The 13332-nt window shown below is 43.5% G+C and overlaps 1 protein-coding gene across 1 annotated transcript in view; it reads right to left on the bottom strand.

The window, feature by feature from the left end:
• Positions 1–12114, bottom strand: part of LOC124775202 — a 116579-nt gene extending 104465 nt beyond the window's left edge. The window contains exon 1 of the mRNA XM_047250041.1: positions 11690–12114. Within this exon, the coding sequence (XP_047105997.1) occupies positions 11690–12114 (425 nt within the window). The remainder of the gene's footprint in view (positions 1–11689) is intronic.
• Between the last annotated feature and the right edge of the window lie 1218 nt (positions 12115–13332).

Below are 13332 nucleotides of genomic sequence, written 5' to 3'. Positions count from 1 at the left end.
TGGCAAGTGGTTGTCGCAAGCGTTTCCACTTCCCTCTTTTTCTCTTCGCAGGTATTAGCCTGCTTCGTCACTTTGGTATCTACTTCGGATACTAAAGCCTTTAAAGTTTCCACCTTCTGATGATCCTCTTTTCTCACTAATTGAATTTGTTCCGTCACCTTATTCTCGATGATCGGAGCAACTGCGTCTCCTACACTTTTCTCGATTCTGCTAACTTCGGAAACAAAACGAGTATTTATGCTCGCAATTTCCGCCTGAACGCCTATCATTTCCTGTTTAAGATTACCGATTTCTGTATTAATTACAACAATATCTTCTTTGATTTTATCAACTTTTGTGTTAACAACTCCAACATTGTTGATAACAACGTTAATAGCTTTGTTCTGATTGTCTAGCATCCGTTCAAATTTTTCAGACTGAGCTTCTTGCTTGGCAGCCTGAGCTTCTTGTTTGGCAGCCTGATCTTCTTGCTTGGCCGATTGACTCTTGATTTCGTTAATCAAAACATTCAATAAATCAGTTAAATTCCCGGAAACTACCGGTTTTACTTCCGCAGCGGCTTCCTCTTTAATTTTCCCCCCGTATTCGTCATCAAGGGATTCAGATTTTATTTTCACTTCCGATTCCGAAACATTTTCTAAAGTTTGGAATTCCATTTCTGCTCTTTGTTGCGTTTCGGCGGTCGCGTCTTTCATGCTAGCCGCCTGCCCCTGAACAATGGGAACCGCCGTGCGCGTTTCCCACTCTTCGACCGATTGTTCCGTCTCCAAGTCTACCAAATTTTGGTAATTGTTGCCTTCACTCATTTTAATAATTTTCAATATAAATGACAAATCTCAAATGTAATTAGGATTACTCCCACTACTTATTCTCGCTGACGTAACGGCCTGTACGTAACCAGTACTTTGTTACGACATTTGCACCAAAGAAAATTCGTGTCCAGAACAACCTCAAATCTGAAGATTGTCCTGTCACCAGGTCGCCACGTGTAACCTCCCCCTCACTTACCGACCTTAATGACAGTGAAAAATTAAACCGCGTGTACCTAATGGAAATTTGGGAAAAGCAATCGTCACCGAAGTTAATCTATCGGTAAATGAAAGGAAAAATGCAAATGAAACTGGTGGAAATTAATTTTGAAAAGGGGTAAAGTTAATAAAGAAAGTAAATGTGCGGCCGTTACGTTAACAATTAACTAGCGGTAATTAGATATTTGAGATTTGGGGGAAATCACGGTCGCCAGTCCTAAGGACAATTACTATAGTAACTGAAAATGAAAGGTTGTTACACATATAATTAACACTAGAAGCGTGGCAACTGAAGGTTGACACGTGTAGTGTGAAATCTGAAAGTTTGTCAGAAGTAATAAATTTCGCTACACTCTGACTTAATTTAGCAAAAGAATTAATAAAACCGAAAAATAGAAAGTTAATTTAGTGACTGAAGTTAATAGTGAGCTTTCTTTCTGAAGCACATCGAAATCCAGTAAAATACGGTTAGTCTTGGACTACCTCAACAATCATTTCAAAAGCAACTTGACTCTACGCAATTTAGAAAGAAGAGATTTAACTTTGAACTTGAATTAAACGATTCTGAACAATTAACAATAGTAAAATTTAGTACGTACCAAGCTGAGCTGCAGTCACAGGTAAGCTAAAATACGGTAACAAAACTCGCACTCTTAATTTGTGCTTGTGTAATCTAACTATTGTAGCCAGCTAATGCTTGAATTGAACTTTGAAATTAAAGCAGTGAAATGGAATTATGCTGGCGTTTGAATTTCAACGACACTCGGGTTCATTTCGGAAAAGGAAGGGACCCTGCTTGGCAATGCAATTGGGACAATGAGCAACAAAGGTTCATGCTAAGTTGCTGTAATTTTGCGAGGCAAATGGAACAATTTGAAAAGCTGAGGTCTGCCATACAGTTCTGAAACTTTACGTGCTTTTAGTCTTCCTTGTTGGTTGATTGAAGGTTTGAAGCCGTCGATCGAGGAGGTGGCGACAGTCACTCATTGTCGGCCGTCGCTGTTGCAGAAGCTGGATGTTGGCGCGCCTTCTTCTCGACACGGTCACCAGGCGAAACGGGCTCTTGATGTGCGCCAGCTAATGCTTCCCGTCCGCGACACCATGTCAGAAACTATCATCGCGAGTCGAGCGCAATTACATGCTGCCAAACCCCGAAAGCGCGGCAACTCGCGGGAGCGTCACACAACACCTGCTCCACTCGCTACTCCCGCCAGACTCTCACTGCTCTGCCCGCGCTCCACGCGGCAGAGTTAACACTACCAAAGATCCTACACACTTTGATTCTTCACACGACCCATCGATGTAATCGTTCGATAGCAGTTTTCCCTAGGCAAGACCCAGCGTAAAAATACAAATAATATTTACGAAACAAACCAATTATACATCGACATAAGTGCATAAATATATATATATACAAACAGTAAAACAATTACAATATATAAAGAGACAGAAATGTCATATCTTGAGGTAACAAAACAAGGAAAAAAAATAATAGTACAATAGATGGAAATAGGAGTATATGCATTTCCGGCGTTACAAGTTGTTTGTCTGTACATGTACATCACATCTATCGACGTCCGTCCCATTCGGATATGCCTTCCTGGTGCCTCACATTTTTTGTCTTCTCAAAGTCGCGACTGAACAGTTTTCTTTGCTAGCTCGTGCATCTCCATCTCATGCAGGTGCAATGGTACCTTTCCTTTGATAAACCTCTGATTAAATATTTTCTACGAACATTGTCTGTAAGGTCAGACCATCTACGTATTTCTCTTAGCCCTACCAACGATCTGGAACAGAGTCAGTAGAGTGTGATCCAGGAATGTAGCAAAGAACATCTTGCCCATCAGATAGTCCGGAAGGTAGCGTTAGTCAATCACTCATATTGCAGACAGCTAGTCTGTTCCGACGCAAGAGCAATTTCAAATGCCCTGGAAAATGGGCATTGGGGTTACAGATACAATGTACAAAGTAAGAAATACTTTCTTAAGGTACACTCTAGCGAAGTCAGCCTACAACTAATTAATATAATGAACGTTTACAAATATTTGATTGTGATAAATTTGACGGCAGTTAAGTGAACGAACGTGGTTAACAGTCTTACCGTTCTTAGATATTTTGTGGGCTTAGTTAGTCCACGACTATCGTATTGTGCAGGCTGGGAGGACAGGCCTTTGTAGTGGGCAGTGGAATCGGATGGCAGAAGTTAGGATAAGTAGTTAAAAAAATTGCTCTAAGCACTAAGGGACTTAACAGCTGAGATCATCAGTCCCCTAGATATAGAACTACTTAAACCTAACTAACCTAAGGAAATCACACACATCCATGCCCGAGGCAAGATGCGAACCTGCGACCGTAGCAGCAGCGCGGTTCCGGACTGAAGCGCCAATAGTTAACCACCAAAAGGAGTAGTGCAGTGAGTGGATACCTAGCAGTCGACGGACGTATCATCATGGATACCTTACTGCTAAAACGTTCATATGTTCTTCATCATCTACAATAATCGTGATGATACTTGGAGAAGATAATATCCCCTAGTCGTAAGTGGTTGGTGACCTGCGAGTACGTGCTGCTGCAGCAGACGGTCCGGCGGCGTGGAGTGTCGTGGGACCAGTAGAGTAATGACCGCAGCGATTCGGTGAGGTTGCTGATCACAGCAGAAGCTGGTAGCCCACAATACGAGCTAGGGGTTGCACAGCTTCACACAACGGGGCATACTTAAGCGTGCACGATCACGTCATGGACCCAGAATGACAGACGCAACAGCAGCACCAGTGTCTGCCCATACGAGCAGAGGCAGGCAACAAGTGAACAGTAGGTCACCAGGTGGCCTCCCGGTTGGAAGGATAAGTCCACTGCATTAGTATTACTACGAGCATTAGTGACACAGCTAGCAGCATCGGATTCCAGAGGTGGAGGCTGGTTGATCCATATCGACTTGCATACTTACATGCCATTGTAGATCCCCCCTCTGAACTGGTGTCTGACGGACTTCAGTCCTTTCCGCTGGACATGAGGAGTATTTGTAAGTGTCTAGACCATCCTCATCTACTGTACCATTTGTTTCTGTCAAGTAAGCCAGAAGAGAACCATAGCTCGGATATGAAACAAGCAGGTCACTCACGCGTCACTAGCTCTGTCTGTCTGCTGCATCAATGGTGCAGTGTCGGTTGTAATTATTATATTGCAGCAAAATTTGGTCCATATTCTCATGTGTTAATGAGGAACCGATTAACGCCGGAAAAATTTCAGTTCCAATTTTGGCCGCAAGGTCCAAACCTGGCGCTCTGACGCGAAGAAAGATGTATAGAAATGTTTCCGTGTGTGGTGGATTAGGAACGGTAAGTGGACAGAAAAGGCCAAACAAGTGAGAAAGGCATAATGCTTATTCTATTATTAACCACGGCTTACACAATTTGTTCACCAGAGATGTCGGCGAGATGCTGCATCGGTAAAACGACAAGATCAACAGTTGCTCGCATAAGTTCCGGTGGACTTCAGCAGCATGTTGCTATATACTGGCCCTCAGACCAGGTTGGGACCAATCATGTACCCGGTAAAGGCGTTCATTTAGATATTCCTAGAGCCAAAAGTTTTGTGGTTTCAGATCAGGTGATCTTGCAGGCGATGAATCGGGAAAATCTCTGGAGATAACACTTTCGTGAACGGTCGCTTTAAGCAGAACATTCACTGAGCGAGCGACGTGAGGTGCTGACACACCTTACTGAAAACAGAGGTTACCACACCTCTGCGCTCTTCCAAAGCAGGAATCGCACGTTATGTGATGAAGTCTCCATAACGTGAAGGAGTGAGGAAAACCTCTCTGTGTGTATTCTCTTCAAAGAAGAACGCGGTTTAATAGTACCACAAGTTCGACATCCGTGTGTGCTCATTGTACCCTTTAGGGTAAAATGTGCCACGTCATTCCGCAGAATATTTCCCGACCACAAGTCATCAACTTCGGTCCGTGCCAGAAACCGAAGAGCAAATTCATAAAGTTGCTGTGCATGATGAGCTTTCAGTTGCTGCTCTGTCTCGAGCACCAGTGTAAAACAGTCCGTGAAACTTTCCGTACTGTTCACCACGCGATGGACGATTCTTGTGACATTTCACGAGCTCTAGCAGTAACCGGGGCACGTGCTCCAGGATCAGCTACCACAACAGCAACCTTATTAATAACTTCCACCGGGTCAAGACACTTTCCTCCTGCAGGTACCACACCAAGCTCACTCTGCTTTTCAGTTTCATGATCGTCTTATTTAAAACCAATTAATGACATCGGGCCCTTCCTCAGACCTTTCAGAGGGTGATACTCTCTCAATACAGCACTATTATTGCTGCCGTTCACATAAAACAGATTCAGTAACAGCAAACGATTTATCTTCCCGATAGCCATTCTGTTCACTCATGTTATGGGTTTGTCAAGTGACAGCGTGGATCTCGTACCCTCATGTATAGCAGTGAACAGCGCCAGTTTTGCACTTTGGGGTCAAAAATCAGTATTAATTTTTTTCTAGCGTAAATCGGTTACGGATCAACGCCTTACCGTATCTACAAATTTCGCTCCCGATGCCATAATTAGAGCCCACATTGTACCTTCGTAAGTAGCTGCACTTTCTTTGTAACCACTATGTATTACGCCTCTGGTATCTCCGCTTGGCCAGAGCATGGTAACCGCTTCGACGCTTTGGGAGGCAGTATTTGCCACATCAGAACCTAGCCGCTGATGTAACTTCGCTTGAGCGGTCCGAACTGACCGACCTCCACGGTGTCTTGCATTAGCCATCGAAGGTGTCTCAGTTTTACTTATCTGTGCTCAGTAAATTATTAGCGGAAGAACGGTATTGCAGGTGTATTACCATAGACTACATTTGTAACTGTGTCCGGAAATTATATGACAGTTCATCATATACGAACAGTGTTCCACTGTAATTAAGTTATTAGCAAAGAAATGCTACTCATTCCAAAATAAATGTGAGCTGCAGCAGAAACCCATCGCTGCTGTATTGGGACGAGTCAGCACTACAATTATGTCTAACGGTACTAGTCTGCTGATAGGTATTAGGAAATAGTGTCAACTCTTTCACGGAAAGATAAAATGACATGTATCACTCGTATCGAAAAAATTGGAAGGAACCAGTTGTTTCCTGAACATGGTCCAATAAACCGAAAACTAGTTAGAAATAAAGACTGATCAGTAGAACAAACACAGTTTACTTGTTATTCAACATTAAATATGGAACTTTTCTATCGAAAAATGACGGAAGAATCCATAAGTAAGGAACTATTTCTGATTTCCAAGCGATCATACACTATGTGGTATCACATTGTCGTAGCATTGAGGACACAAGCATACAACACCATCTTCGTCGCTTTAGAATTTGTACACTTTCAGAATTAGTGGAATCGCAAGTGCGCTTATCATCTTCATATAATCTGAAATCATCAATTTCGGTAAATATGCACCGTTGGCATCACATATAGATTGCTTGTTTTGCCACGCACTTTTTGTGCACGTTTACGGAAGGGAGTCCATGAGTACTATCCGAAATCAGTGGTGATAAAGATCACCGTTTAGGTCAAAGTTGATATCGTTTCACTTATAGCTTGATACTGATTAATTTATACGTGAAGAAAATAATATGTTTACCATCTGTTGACAGAATGCAGTCACCGTCGCATGTTAAGTTCGCCTGATGGCACTGTCGCACTCACAAATGGGCATGTAATTTTCCATACAAATAGGTGGCTGCATGGCGGTAACCTATGTGAAAATTACAAATTGGAAGTCTAAGAAACCTAAACCAATCGCAGTTTCGAAATCAAGCGAAGACCTGCCTCTCTATTCACCACGCCATGAAATACTGAAGACGTTAATTCTCAATCGCATCGAAGATGGCATTGACAAAATATGCCCAATCGAGCAGACATAGTGCTCAGAGCCATATTTTTGAAGGACTGATTTTTTTATGCACAGGAAGAAGACATCAGAACTAACACCGTCTATGCTAGAACTGAGAAATCAGCAAAAGACGCAGAGTGAAGACTCCGCAAGGAAGCTGACGAAAAAATTACACGTGTTTTTTTAGTCGTTCCAAAAACATAGCTCACAACGATTGCAAGCAGACAGTGATGTGAAGCTAAAATGGTTCAAATGGCTCTGAGCACTACGCGACTTAACATCTGAGGTCATCAGTCGCCTAGAACTTAGAACTAATTAAACCTAACTAACCTAAGGACATCACGCACATCCATGCCCGAGGCCGGATCCGAACCTGCGACCGTAGCGGTCGCTCGGTTACAGACTGTAGCGCCCAGAACCGCACGGCCACTCCGGCCGGCACTGTTGTGAATCGAATGGTCCACCGGTACCTATGTCAAAATCCGCCGGTGATTAAAAAAACCTACGGGACCAGAAGCCAGTAAATGTGGTAGAAAACGAAAATGCAAAATTACTGTGGTACTTCCGAGTTCAGACAAGTTGATTGCTGGAACATAATACACCAGACTTCATAATTGTGGAGAAAAATAAACCTTGCACCATTAACATTGCCCTCTCAGGTTATAGAAGAATCGACGATACAGACTTGGGATGCTTACCGGATACAACGATTTTAAAATCGAACTACAGCTACTCTGTCTGTTTTGAACAGTTGATGCAGTCGGGTGCTAAAATTTGTAGCATTAGCAAATTAATGGTTTTAGAGAGGCAACAAATCGGATGCTACTTTCTGGATCTGATGCCAGCTTACGGTGAAGTATGGGGAGGAAGTATGGTGCGAAAGTTTGATTATGTCGTTCCGTGTCAGACGCTAGCACGTTTACTCATTAGCGTGCTCTCATAGATACATTTTTAGTTTTTCTGATTATAGAAACTATCAGATGGAGAGGCCGTACAATGGTCTACCTCAAAGATGAATAATGAGTCCCGTTCTGTTTAATTTTCATGCTGGCAACTTTCCAGCTACTAACTCAGAGAAAATTTAGTATGCAGATATTTTTCTTCTAAAAAATGTCGAAACTAATACATCAAACATTGTGAGGCGCCAACACTCTCCGGTGACGTTACCGTATTGGGTGAGTGATTAGGAAAAGGTGGCTCCATCGAAGCCAAAGTAAAACAGAGGCTGAATTTTCTCCTGTTGAGAAGACCGAAGGAGCGATCTGTTCTACATGCTAAAAACATTCAACAGTCAAAATCTCATAAATGCTCATTTACTTAAAACAATATAAAACGTTTGTCATAACTAAAATATTTAAAAAGCCTTTTATAATGTACTGATTTCTAGCCACATGTTAATTTGGTGTGAGGTCGAATGTGAAATGAACACTTTTCGTAACCAAAAGATTTCGTAAGACCTGAAGATTATACCACAGTCTGTCAAAAACCGGTTACTTTAAATAAACAAACTTTTATACGATCTGGACTGTTGCATGATTTTAGCAAACAGAGGTATCACTGTTCCTTGTTACACGGGGCACTTGATGGACTCGAAGTAGTTCAGAAATACTTCCTAAAATATCTAAGCTTTACGCTCTGCCGGACATTTAAGCAGCTTGGCTCTAAATACTCTCCAGAAAACAGCAGCAGCAAATGCAGGTACTTATGAAATGCTGAACTTTCACTTGTGTATTCAGTTTCAAAATGTTGTGACCCTGTATGGGGAAACAGCACGTACAAATAAGAAAGATGTATGTCTGAATGATGCCCACGGCACTGTCATATCAGTTCTCTTTTCAGCCATAGCCTGTCCTATCCAATATTATTTCTCCAGATCTCAGAAGGAAAGCCGTCAGGCGACAAGTTCATAAGAAGGGTCATCGTAAGGAAGTTCGAAATATGACTCTCTAGAATTCGCCATCTATATGATTGTTGTTACGCAATACAACTAACATCGATCTTCAAGTAACAGACTTTTTCACCTGCCAAGAAGTGGAAAGAACGTGTTTAAGCCCTGGTCGAAGCTAGAACGGCAAAGTAATTCAGAGTGCAACGAATAATGTTGCGGGATTTTATCTAGGCAATTGCAAATTGACGAGGCTCAACCACTCTCACACTGGCAAGAGAGTAGTGGGCTTTTTTCGTGTAAGCAGGTTCATTGTGAAAGAATTGTGGATACTTTCGGTAATAGTTGGTCTTACGGGGCAGCTGGAACTGTAAAGTCCATTTTCAAAAAGGAAGAAAACAGCAGGACAATTGCTTAACCCACAACATTTTATTGGGTACACGGCCGGTTTCGGAACTGTTACAGTTCCATTATCTGGTGTACAAAATAATATCACTTAATCGTTTGAGTTCATCCTCACCCCCATGGTTCCCTCACAACATTGGCGTGAGGATGTCCTCAGATGATTAAGTGATTTTATTTTTTACACCAGATGATGGAACAGCAGCTGTTCCGAAACCGATCGTGTACCTAATAAAAAGTTATGCATTAAGACCTGTCCTTCTGTAGTCTTCGTTTTTCACAATGAACTTTCTGTAAGGAGGAACAGACAATTAGACATACGGCAGAGTGTCATATACTCTGCATTTGAAGGTGATCTGAGAAGCATGCATGCAGTGACACAGAGTGTTGTGAAGTGCGCCAGACTGGCACTAAGGAGGGGAAAAATCTCAGGAAGTGAAGGCATCGAAATGTCGTATGGACACACATCAAATTCCATCTGCCAGAAGCCTACAAATACCTATACATTTTGCAGCTGGACGTGAAGCACGAGCATGTAAAATATGTGGTAAGCGAAGAGCACACACAGAGGCGGGAAAATTTTGTAAACCAACCTGAATGGCTTCAATTCCATCAAGGCACTCTACACGCGGGATACATCCGTTCATCAGATACACTTCTGGTACTGTGGACTGGAGAAAAGTAGAGTTGCGTAATGTGGATGCAAAACGAAGGAAACTCATGAAAATTCACCATGCATTCCGCTCTCTTAGTGGCGTCGATGGGCTTTACTGCCCAGAAAATCACGTGTAGGGAAGACTCTTGTAAGTGAGACAGCCAGTGAAAGAAGAGAAGCATGCATTGGCAGACTCTGTGAAAAGCAAAGAATCAGCTCTGAAGTCAACAACAATAACAAGGCCATCGACGTGTGGCTAACCAAGAATCAACACCGAAAGCTGTACGCCAATGCCGAACTGACAGCCTGAGCAATAACGCATTGCAAGGGAAGTTTTTGGAGAAGATTAAAAGTAAAACAGATAAAGGAAAGACCTGGTCTGGCATGGCTAACGGACTACTAAACAAGGAAACCGAAGGACTGATTGGCCGGCCGGAGTGGCCGAGCGGTTCTAGGCGCTACAGTCTGGAGCCGCGCGACCGCTACGGTCGCAGGTTCAAATCCTGCCTCGGGCATGGATGTGTGTGATGTCCGTAGGTTAGTTAGGTTTAAGTAGTTCTAAGTTCTAAGGGATTGATGACCTCCGCAGTTAAGTCCCATAGTGCTCAGAGCCATTTTTTTGAAGGACTGATTTTTTTATGCACAGGAAGAAGACATCAGAACTAACACCGTCTATGCTAGAACTGAGAAATCAGCAAAAGACGCAGAGTGAAGACTCCGCAAGGAAGCTGACGAAAAAATTACACGTGTTTTTTTAGTCGTTCCAAAAACATAGCTCACAACGATTGCAAGCAGACAGTGATGTGAAGCTAAAATGGTTCAAATGGCTCTGAGCACTACGCGACTTAACATCTGAGGTCATCAGTCGCCTAGAACTTAGAACTAATTAAACCTAACTAACCTAAGGACATCACGCACATCCATGCCCGAGGCCGGATCCGAACCTGCGACCGTAGCGGTCGCTCGGTTACAGACTGTAGCGCCCAGAACCGCACGGCCACTCCGGCCGGCACTGTTGTGAATCGAATGGTCCACCGGTACCTATGTCAAAATCCGCCGGTGATTAAAAAAACCTACGGGACCAGAAGCCAGTAAATGTGGTAGAAAACGAAAATGCAAAATTACTGTGGTACTTCCGAGTTCAGACAAGTTGATTGCTGGAATATAATACACCAGACTTCGTAATTGTGGAGAAAAATAAGCCTTGCACCATTAACATTGCCCTCTCAGGTTATAGAAGAATCGACGATACAGACTTGGGATGCTTACCGGATACAACGATTTGAAAATCGAACTACAGCTACTCTGTCTGTTTTGAACAGTTGCAGTTCCGTCATCTGGCACTAAAAATAAAATCACTTCATCATCTGAGGTCATCCTCACGCCAGTGTTGTCATGGAACCATGGGGTGAAGATGAACTCAGATGATTGAGTGAAATTTAACCGAATGGTTCTCGGCACGCTACGTGCAGTTCCAAAAATCTGGGTCGGCGCTTGAAAGCGATTGGAAATGGTGAAATATCCGTGCTATACTCAGGACATACGTTCGATTCCTGCTGGTGCCAGGGATTTTACCTTGACTGGGATGGGGTGCACTCATCCTCGCGATGCCAATTGAGAAGCTATTTGATCTACTAGTAGCGACTCCGCATCACGAAAGTGACAACGGTGGGTAGCTTGGTGTGCTGATCCCACGTCACTCCATAGCACATTCAATGATTCCATTGGAGGAGGATTCCATGGCGGTTGGTCGGTGCCGATGGGCTCTCCATGTCTTGTGGACGGAGTTTAGGTTTTTCCTGTGAATGAAGAGTGCTTACCTAACTCCATCGTCCAACAGCCTGGCCACCAGGGTGTCGGGCGCAAGCTTGATGTCTGTCAAAGCGAACAGCGAGTCCGTGTCGACAGGTTGGAGCCTGGCTGTTGGCAGCACCAGCAGGCGTCTGTTGGCACGGCGCGTGGCAAGGCGCGACGCTTTCAGCAGGGCACCAACGACGCCAGCGGCGTCGCGACAGCGCACCACGACGCCCAGGCAGTTGGCGTCCAACGCAGACACCAGCATGGCGTCGTCAGAGCCTTCCATTGTGACTCGCACTGTGGTCGTCAGCGGCGTGACCACGTCCAGTAGTATGTCTGGCGAGTCCGATAATGACGCGACGCATGTGAAATTGCAGAAATATCCAGTCAGAATGTCCAGTGTCATTTCCCGGAGCATCAGGTCAAATGGGGCCGCGTCGTGCTTCATCTGTAGCGCGGAATCAGCGCAATTCATCAACGCAATCGTGGACAGTACACGAATCAATCTTATATCCATAATTGCTAGCACTTCGATGAACAACCAAGTTGTTGGTTTCAGAAAGATGGTTGTACAAATTACTACAGGAGTAGGTGTGTGGTGCTAGCTCCCCAGTAATGTGGATGAATTACACAGGTGGTGACAGAATTGTGTAACCTGTAGGACATGTACGTTACTCATCTAAGCTCGTACCTTAACTTATATTTTGTAAGGAGAAGATTCCTACTGTCTGGTTGAAATTATATTGGCTTCTTTCTCCAGCTTTCTTTTGATCACTCTCAGAGTAAACTATATCTCGTTGCTACGGTAACAAACGCGACAGAACGAATATATCTTACTCTCCGTGCTCCAGATCACGGCTCCCTCTGTTTCACATTGCTTTGCTGTAGTTGCTCTTCATCGTCTGTACCACGCTCCGCTGCTGCCTATTGTATCTTCTGTAAGCTACCTTTTCCGTGGTAAACCTCTCCCGTTCCGTGATGGCTACCGTTGGACCTTTATACCATCGATGAGTTCTCTCATGTCAAACGTAAACACAGTTCCTGACATCGACCATATGACGTGCAAACAGATACCGCCGTGACTTAGGCGGAAGATCAAACGGCGCAGCAGTAAAATATGGAGTCGGCGGCCGAAGGTGTATTCCTTCGTGCTCCTACGCCGCGGAAGCAAGACGGCGCTCGTTTACGGAGAGCCTAAACGACTTGGATCTTTCACGCAGTAGACGAATATAAGATCAAAGACTTGCCCAGTGTGTGCTCAACGTTACCTTTAAAAGACTGAAACCCAAAACTGATTAATACCGAGAAGCGGGAAGTTGATGCAATTTTTCTTCGTGATATTTCTGTTTCAAGATGCTCTTACCGATGTAACATATGAAAGCTATAAATGTAGGTCACCTACACAAATAGTATGTACTCACGGCTGGTAATTTATAATGTCATAAAGCACAACATAATGAGGATGTGATGGATAAAAAAGTGGTACACAAATTCTGACTCGATTTGAACCACTACCCCATTACTGCTGTTTGCATATGTAGCTAGGACACTGTACTGTGGTAAAAACGAAGAGTATTCAATATTCAATGTTCAGTAATCATCTTCTTTTCTAAGACGTATTGGCTTTTCCTGATACAGTAAAATTAACTTGGTAACTTCGTGAAAT

Source organism: Schistocerca piceifrons, chromosome 2 (assembly GCF_021461385.2).
Source record: "Schistocerca piceifrons isolate TAMUIC-IGC-003096 chromosome 2, iqSchPice1.1, whole genome shotgun sequence".
In the NCBI taxonomy this organism is placed as follows: Eukaryota; Metazoa; Arthropoda; class Insecta; order Orthoptera; family Acrididae; genus Schistocerca; species Schistocerca piceifrons.
This window is presented reverse-complemented; position numbering and strand designations above follow the sequence as displayed.